This window comes from Mus pahari, chromosome 19 (assembly GCF_900095145.1).
Source record: "Mus pahari chromosome 19, PAHARI_EIJ_v1.1, whole genome shotgun sequence".
In the NCBI taxonomy this organism is placed as follows: domain Eukaryota; kingdom Metazoa; phylum Chordata; class Mammalia; order Rodentia; family Muridae; genus Mus; species Mus pahari.
The window spans coordinates 11,812,980-11,822,134 of record NC_034608.1 but is presented as its reverse complement, the minus strand read 5'-3'; the positions used below and the strand labels follow the sequence as shown (position 1 = coordinate 11,822,134).

The window sequence follows — 9,155 nt, the reverse complement described above, 5'->3', positions numbered from 1 at the left end:
CCATCCAGTGCAGGAAGAGCAACCTTCACACCCCCCCCGCAAAAAAAAAAAAAAAAAAGAAAAGAAAAAAGCCCTTAGAACTAAGGACCCTCCACCACTGACTGTCACCTACCTACAAAGAGAGGGATCCGAAAAAAAAAAAAACCTAATAGGGTTTCCAAAGGTCAGGGGATTTCATCAAAAGAGCTGGAAATGCACCCCTTACCTGCCTGCCTTCAAGGGGGAAGCTAGAAAACACCTCCCGCCAAAAAATGAAAAGTGCACGAGAGCCCCCATCCTAAGGAGCCCTCCTTAGAACCAAAGAGCGAAGGCTGATCCAAACCCCCATTTTTCTGCCTCCGTTAGACTCGGGTTCCTATCCGAAATGGACAGGGTATGCGTCCCCCAGGAGAAAGGATACTGTAGGGGATTGGGAAGACCCCCAACTCCGAACCCCTTAAGAGAGGAGCCGCAAGCTGGAGATGCCCCTAAAACAAGAGAATCCGGGGGCCCCTCCCCCAAGCCTTCCCCGAAGCCAGGCGACAGGCCGCTGACGGCCAGCTCCGGGAGCAGGGGCGGCCGAGGAGGCGGATGGGCCTCGGCGAGCCCACCCCCCTTGGCGGCCCGCGCCCCGGGCGTGCGGGTGGACGGACAGACAGACCGACCGGCGGGCGCGGGGGGTTCCGGGGGGCGCCTCCTCACCTTCCCCTCAGCATGGCGCCCAAAAAAAGACAGAGCGAGAGCGAGGGAGAGCGGGCGAACGCCGCGAGGGGGGGCAACGCATGAGGCCGGGAGAGAAAGCGAGCGAGAAAGAGCGAGCGAGAGAGACACCCACCGACCCCGCCCTTCCTCCTCCTCCTCCTCCTCCTCCTCCGCGGCCCGGCCCAACATGGCGGCCGTCCCCTTCCTCCTCCTCCTCCTCCCCCCTCCCTCGGGGGACGCTGCCCGGCCCAGGCCGGGGGGCCTGACCTGTCGTCAGGGAGCGGGAGGCGGTGGTGGAGGAGGTGCGGGGTGGCCGCGCGGCCGTCGGGGGAACACGGAGGAGGCGAAGGCGTTGATGGCGGCGGTGGCGATGGCGGCGGTGGCGACTCTGATGGCGGCGGCGGGGGGGTCCCGGGCACGGCCTCCATCGTTCCTTTGAGGGGGAGGGGATGTTAATGCACCGCAAGGACTGCTTGGGCGTGGCGGGAGGGGCACACTTCAGCGCGCCGGGGCTCCTGACGGGACCGGGGCGTCTGGACACATAGATCGGTCTCGAGTATTGGTTTCGGTTCGGAGTCACCTCTGAGCCGACTTCCCCGGCGAGCCCGGCCCTGAGGTCACTCGCTCACGGGCACGGGACCCTCCTCGGGACGAGGTCCCCCTCCGCCCCACCACGCACGCACACACGCGCACTCACACACACACACGCGCGCGCGCGCGGGCCCCCAAGGCCTGAGACCCCGGGGGGACACGGACACTGGTGGGTGGTTGGGTGTAATTAGCGCGGGCCCGCGCGCGACGGAGCAAGCGGAGGGAGAGGGGGAAGGAGGAGAGCGAGCCAAGGGGGATGGTTAAAAAAAAAAAAATCGGGGAGAAGAGGGATCGGGCTATGGAGCCGGGCCGACTGTCTGCCCGCCCTAGACGCCCCAGCTGCCGGGCCCCGCCGCGGTCAGGCATTCACACAAAATGGCGACGCGGCCGGGCCGAGCACCGAGGCCGGAGCCGGAGGAAGGGCGTGGAGGGAGGGGGCGGCCGAGAGGCCCGGGGCGCGTCACGTGGACGAGGGCCGCGCCAGCCCGCCCGAAGGCCGGCGGAAAGGGCCGGAAAGAGCCGAGGCGGAAGGGCGAGGCGGAGGCGAGCGCACGGAAAGGGCCGAAGGGGAAGCGGATCCGAGCTCCACCGAAAGGACCCAGGGTGCTCGTGGGGTGGGGCGCGGGGAGGCGCCCGAGAGCCGGAAACGGCCGAAGCGCTTCGGGATCGCCGAACTCCCCCCGCCCAGCCCCGGGGCCTGGCGAGAATCCGGAAAGAGCCGAAGTCAGCGAAGGGCTCCCCGGAGGAGGCGGAAGTAGCCGAAAGACATGGAGCCGAGCGAATAGGAATTAGCGAATAAGCTGAACGGGTGGGGCTAGAAAGGCGATTCATGAACTCAAGAGTAAATGACTTTCAGGAACTCGCCCCCAAAGCAAGCGAGAAGAGCCGAAAATTGCTAGTTTGAAGGAAGGCGGGAAGAGCCAAAAGTTTTAGGTGGGAGAAAATGGGAGGGGGGGGAGAAAAAATTTAACCGAAAGCCGGAGACTGGTCCCAGGAGTCGGACGTTCCCGAAGAGGGGCTGGAGCAGAGGCGGCCCGGAGATGACGTCACTACATAACTCAGCCAGTGGCGTCATCCTCGGAGGCGAGAAGGGTGGTGCCACCCTGTGAGGGCGAAGTGGTAATCTTGACCCGGTTCTTAAGCCACTAAAAAAATTTTTTTGGAAGTTCACCTCCTGCCCAAGTTGATGTTCCTAGTTTGTAGGTGGAGAGTGAACGCGAAGGCTGGAGGCTTAATTGGTTTAAGACCGTGCGTTTGGGGCCAGGATATGCGGAAAAGTTGAAGTTGGCAGTGCTAGCCTCTAAGCATACATGAAACCCAAAGCTTCATCCGCAGCACCTTATAGAATCGGTTGAGGCGGCCCCAGCAGCACTCAATGTGAAGGCAGAAAAGTGATAAACTCAAGATCGTCCTGACCCGTACGGTGGAAAAACCGACTCCCGAATTGATAGCACATCCTCTAACCTCATGCAAGAATAAAGGGAAAGACGGGATCATGGTGCAGGCAGGGACAAGGAAGAAGAGAGTCGGAGCCTTGTGACGAGAAAAAAAAAAAAAAAAAAAAAGACATTTCTCACCTGAAATGCAGGGGTGGGGGGTGTTATGAAATATAATGCAGCGAGGGTTAGTCACTATGGCGGGCCCATGCAAAGGTATGCCCCTAAGAAGTCACCGCTCGTAACATCCGGTATAAAGAAATTTATTGGGGGAAGGGACAGGAGTGAGGGTCTGGAGAAGGGGTAGAGGCAGACAGAATGGAGCAGAGCCATAAGAACAAGGACAGTCAGAAAGGGGGCGCCAGGGACAGAGCGCGCGCGCGCGCACACACACACACACACACACACACACACACACACACACACACGCGTGAGGAGAGGGAGACAGGGAATTGGGGTTAGAGAGTCCTCTTATCAGGAACACACACCTGCCAAACCTGGCAGCAGGAGGTGATGACTTAGACCATCACTAGGTACCTGGGTGCAGGACAGCTGGATCTTCTTTATGCTAACATGGGGGCCTTGACACAAAACTCTTCTGAGAAACTAGTGAGCCACTCATCTCAGACTGCTTGCTAGAGCCTCCTGTCAGGATGCAATCCTTAATCTAATGTCTTTGGGGGCAACCCAAAGCCTTGTATTTGCTACACAAATTCTGAGACACATCCCCGGCCTCAGTTCCTAATCTAATAGGGCTAGACTGCACTAAATAGCTCTGTCAAAGCCAGGCGTGGTGGTGCACGCCTTTAATCCCAGCATTCGGGAGGCAGAGGCAGGNGGATTTCTGAGTTCAAGGCCAGCCTGGTCTACAAAGTGAGTTCCAGGACAGCCAGGGCTACACAGAGAAACCCTGTCTCGAAAAAACAAAAAAAAGAAAGAAAAGAAAGAAAGAAAGAAAGAAAGAAAGAGTGCAGGCTGGTAAGATGGCTCAGCGGGTAAGAGCACTGAGTGCTCTTCCAATGAATTCAATTCCCAGCAACCACATGGTGGCTCACAACCATCTGTAATGGGATCTGATGCCCTCTTCTGGTGTGTCTGAGTACTCCTATAAATACAAAGAAAGAAAGAAAGAAAGAAAGAAAGAAAGAAAGAAAGAAAGAAAGAAAGAAAGAAAGAAAGAAAAAGAAAGAAAGAAAAAGAAAGAAAGATGGTGGCACATGCCTTTAATCCTAGCACACCACACGCAAAGGCTGGTGGATCTCTGTGTGGTTGAGGTTGAGGCCGGCCTACTCTATAGAGAAAGTTCCAGGACAGTCAGGGCTGTTACACAGAGACCTGAGATCAGCCAGGGTCAGCTGGGCTCCACATGGTAAAAGGAAGTGATCATTGGTCTAGCTAAGCAAGATCGATAGATCTTTATCCCAGCAAGGTCATTTTTACTACTCAATGTGTTTTAGCCCAGGGTTAAATAGCAAGACTTTGTCTGAAACAAACAAGCAAAATTTTCTGTGGAAGCACTAGTTGAAACATCCCAGCTAAGCATGGTGGTATTCATCTTTAGCCCAGTACTCAGGAGCAGAAGCAGGCAGATCTCTATGAGATTGAGAGCAGACTGGTTTACAGTTGCAAAGCAGCCAGGGCTTTGTAGAGATCCATCACACCCTCCCTAGCAAAACTGTTTCCTAGGACATTACACATGATGGGCAGATACTTCCGAGTCACATCCTCAGTACTTTAACTTGTTGGCTTTTTAAAGACAAGTGTCAAGTGGTGGGGGCACATGACTTCAGTCCCAGAACTCACAAGGCACAGGCAGGCGGTCGCTGTGAGTTCAAGGCCAGCCTGGTCTGCAGAGTGAGTTACAAGACAGCTGTCTACAGAGAAACCCTGTCTTCTGCAGGGGGGAGGGGGCTGGCAGCCGTGTGTGTGTGTGTGTGTGTGTGTGGGGCAACAGTACCATTTAGCATTTGTCCTTAAACTTTCTATAGAGCTGAGAATAACCCTGAACTCCTGACATATGCATCCATCTCCAATTTCTATGTGCTGGCAGTACAGATGTGTCACCCTACCTGATTTTTGCCATTTATTATTGGAGAAAAAAAACAAAAAACAAAAACAAACAAACAAACAAAAAAAACCCAAAAACAAAAATGCCTCCTCCCTGGGTCTCTTTGTGCCTTGCTTTGTCCCTTGTCTTCCATTTTCTCTTCCCAAATCGGAGTTTGCTATGCTATTCTCTCTGATCTCCTAACTGTAGGTAAGACTGGAGGTGCCTATCACCATTCTCAATGCTCCCCCTATCTGGATATTTGACAGCTTCATGTAGACCAGGCTAGCCTTCAACTTCCTATATAGTGGAGGATGACCTTGAAATTCTGAGCCTCCTGCCTCCACTTCTGGGGTGTTGGGATTACAGTCAGACATCATCCCACCTAGGGGTTCAAACCCCGATTCCCTGTGTACCAAGCAAACCCTCTAACAATTGAAGTCTGCCCCGGGCCAACAGGGGTTTTCCTTTCTGGCTCTAAGGAGGGTTTTATTACTTAACAGAAAGGATTCTACCGAAAAGATTCCCTTATTCCCTTTGAGTGTGGAAGGGCCTGGTACCAGCCCCTGGAGTCATCTGGAAGAGAAAGGAACACATCGGAACCTAGCAGTGCAGGTGCACACCTTTAAATCCGCACTGGGGAGGCAGAGGCAGCTGCATCTCTGAGTTAGAGGCCAGCCTGATCTGGTCAAGAGAACAAGTTTTAGGAGAGACAGTGTCTTGAAAAAAGAGGAAAGAAAAAAAAAAGCAGAAAAAAAAAACAAAAAGAAAAGAAAAGAAAAGAAAAAAGAAAAAAAAAAAGAAAAAAGAGGAAAGAAAGCAATCAGGGAAAAAAGGCATTAGGCACTACACTAACTTGTCCCTGCTGCATGCAAACCAATTTCTCTTTCCCTCTTATTTTATAATCCAACTCAGCTTTTAGCAAAAAGGTACCAGGGAATAAAATCTAAATGGACAGATTCATCCTCTTCTGGGGGGTGGGGGTGGGGGTGATGTCGCCCCCTTGTGAAATTACTGAGGAAAATTCATGAGCAGTTTTCAGTAATCAACTTTCTCCTGGGAACAGTATACCCTCTCTTAGGGTCCTTTGTTTTCTTTTGCTTTGCGTTTTTTGTTTTTTGTTTTTTTTTTTAATTATTTTTTTTTTTTACTGTTAGTTACGTGATGAGGGGTTTGTTTCCAGTGACCAGACATTCATCACAAGTGATTACCTCATTAACAGGTAATGAAAGCCAGACCTGGGGCAAAAGGCAAAAGTTCCAGAAACATAGAAGTCGAAGCAGCACAATGAGGAGTTCAAAGTCATCCTCTGGTACATGGCAACTTGGGGTTCAGCTGGGACAACATGAGATCTTGTGACAAAAAAGAGCTGAGCAGTGATGGCACACGCCTTTAATCCCAGCACTCGGGAAGCAGAGGCAGGCGGATTTCTGAGTTCAAGGCCAACCTGGTCTACAAAGTGAGTTCCAGGACAGCCAGGGCTATACAGGGAAACCCTGTCTCGGAAAAACAAAAAACCAAAAAAAGAAAAAAAGAAAAGAAAAGAAAGAAAGCTGAAGAGGTGGCTTAGTAGTTAAGAGCACTGACTGCTCTTCCAGAGGTCTTGAGTTCAACTCCAAGCAACCACATGGTGTCTCACAACTGTCTATAACTCCAGTCCCGGGGATCCAGGCACTGGGTGTGAATGTAGTGCACAGACATACATGAAGGCAAAACACCCACACTCATGAAGGGGTTGTTGTTGTTGTTGTTGTTATTATTATTATTATTATTATTATTATTATTAAACAATACTCAGGGTTGAAGGTGGTTTGAAGATGCTTATGGAGATGAAGAATGGGATGTAGATTAAATCAGTGATGGAGGTTTCTGCCCCCCAGCCCTAGATTCAATCACCAGCAGTGCAGGGGGGGAAAAAAAGTTTGGATGTAGCCCAGTATGGTTTCTCATATCTGTAATCCTAGTGCTATAGATGCTGAGGCAGGAGGATTGTCTTTAGTTATTGTAATAACATAGCCTGCAGGCCAGGCTATGATACTGAGACACTATCCCAACACTCAGAAGGTAGAGGTGGGGGGGATCTCTATGAGACCCAGGCTAGTCAGGGCTCCCTAGTGAGACCTTGCCTCAAAAATAAAAATAATGTAATAATGTTTTGTGGTTTGTTGTTGTTGTTTGTCTATTTATTTATTCATGTTTTGATTTTCCAGACAGGGTTTTTCTACGTAGCCCTGGCTGTTCTGGAACTCACTCTTNAGACCAGGCAGGCCTTGAACTCACAGAGATTCCCCCTGCCTCTGCCTCCTGGGGGCTGGGATAAGAGGTTTGTGTCACCACCTGGCAAAAAAAATAATTATCTTAAAGTCTCTGCTTTCAGAGTGCCCAGGGGGCCTCATGCTCCTTCTGTGATGCCTTCCCTGCCAGGACAGACAGATTCCCTCTGAATCTTTCAGGGTCTGCCAGCTGAAGGTGACATCTCAGGGCCAGAAGAGTAAGCTCTAAATATTGGGAACATCAGTGGGACCAAGAACAGCAGATCAGATCGTCCTCAAGTCATTCCTGGACAAGATCAGATCGTCCTCAAGTCATTCCTGGACAAGGAGGAGTCCCAGCAACTGCTGGGAGAACCAGCAACCCCCAAGGGCCTTGGAGAGCCAGAACTAGTGCCATTGCTGCAGCAGCTCTTCCAAATACAAGACCTGACTGCGGAAGGCCACAAGGTCCATGGGTGAGGATCTCACTCGGGGAAGGTGGTTGATGGATTGATTACACAGCCTCGCCTGCTGTGTAAGTGGCAAGCGGAAGAACCTATCACAAAGGCGGGCATGGTAAGATGTGTAGCCTAAGGATGGAGAAATGGCTTAGTGGTTAAGAGCCCCCATGTGCTGATTTTTTACTTTATGTGTAAACTTGTGTGTGTGTACCACAAACATGTGGGCATCCCTGGAGGCCAGCAAAGAGTGTGGGTTGACTGGAACTTGAGTTACAGGTAGCTGTGTGCAGCAAATGCTCTAACCTTCCTACCAGCCCTTTGCACGCCATTTTTTTCCTTTTGTTTTTTTGTTTGTTGGTTTTGAAACAGATTTTCTCTTGTGTAGCCCCAACTTGAATTCACTCTGTAGAGCAGGCTGGCCTCAAACTCAGGAATCCACCTGCCACCGCCTCTTCCCAAGTGCTGGGATTAAAGGCGTGTGCCACCCATTCCCGGGGCATTTGTTAATGTTTTGTTTGTTTTTCTGAGACAAGATCTCTATAAGCAGCCATGGACATCCTTGAACTCACTATGGAGACCAGGTGGCCTTTAACTCAGAGATTTACCTGTCGCTGCCTCTTAACTGCTGGGATTTAATGACTTGCAGGCCATTCTCAAGTATTTAGCTCACAGTGACGTTTAGTGCACTTACTACGTGTCTTAGTCGGGGTTCTCTAGAGTCATGGAGCTTATGGAATAAATGTCTTTACATATCAAGGGAATTTATTGTAGTGACTTACAGTTTGTAGTTCAACTAACCCAACCACGGGCAGCTATGAAGGGGAAGTCCAAGAGTCTAGCAGTTTCTCAGTCCCACGAGGCTAGTTGTTTCAGCTGGTCTTCTGTAGAAGCAGGCTCCAACAGATGTACTGGCAAGTAAGTGCAAATGGTCGAAGAAGAATGAGCCTTCTCCCAGTGCCCTTATGTAGGCCTCCAGCAGAAGGTGTAGCCCAGATTAAAGACGTGTACCACCGCCGGGCAGTGGTGGCACACGCCTTTAATCCCAGCACTCAGGAGGCAGAGGCAGGCGGATTTCTGAGTTCGAGGTCAGCCTGGTCTACAAAGTGAGTTCCAGGACACCAGGGCTATACAGAGAAACCCTGTCTAGTCTCAGGAAAAAAAAAAAAAAGATGTGTACCACCACCCCTGGTTCTGGAACTGGCTTTGTCCCAGGCTGGCTTTGAACTCAGAGACTGATTGCCTCAGTCTCCTGGGATTTAAGGTGTGTGCTACCTTGCCTGGGCCTAAGCTTTTCATTGCCACTATGCCTCAAGGTCTCCATGTCAAGCTCCAGACCAGAAACCTGTATCTTCTAGCCTCAAGATCTGCATCAGAGGTGAGCCCTCCAATTCTGGATGGCAGTCTATTCCAGATGTAATCAAGGCAACTGCCAGGTATAGCCATCACACTATGCCAACCAATCACTGGCTCTAACGACAAAAATTTCTTCCTTTTAAAAAAAGATTTATTGATTTTTATGTATGTGAGTACACTGTCCTGTCACTGTCTTCAGACACAGCAAAAGAGGGCATCAGATCCCATTACAGATGGTTGTGAGTGCCGGGCGTGGTGGCACACGCCTTTAATCCCAGCACTTGGGAGGCAGAGGCAGGTGGATTTCTGAGTTCAAGGCCAGCCTGGTCTACAA

At 51.2% G+C, this 9,155-nt stretch overlaps 1 protein-coding gene across 4 annotated transcripts in view; it reads right to left on the bottom strand.

Annotated features, from left to right (window-relative positions):
* Positions 1 to 2,295, bottom strand: part of Zc3h4 (zinc finger CCCH-type containing 4) — a 38,337-nt gene extending 36,042 nt beyond the window's left edge. The window contains exons 1-2 of one of the 4 annotated variants that reach the window (XM_021219119.2): positions 2,244 to 2,295; positions 949 to 1,114 (exon numbers count right to left, since the gene is read on the bottom strand). In XM_021219119.2, the coding sequence (XP_021074778.1) occupies positions 949 to 1,109 (161 nt within the window). In that variant the 5' untranslated portion in view covers positions 1,110 to 1,114; positions 2,244 to 2,295. The other 3 variants (XM_029531779.1, XM_021219120.2, XM_029531778.1) reach the window with 3 other exon arrangements.
* Between the last annotated feature and the right edge of the window lie 6,860 nt (positions 2,296 to 9,155).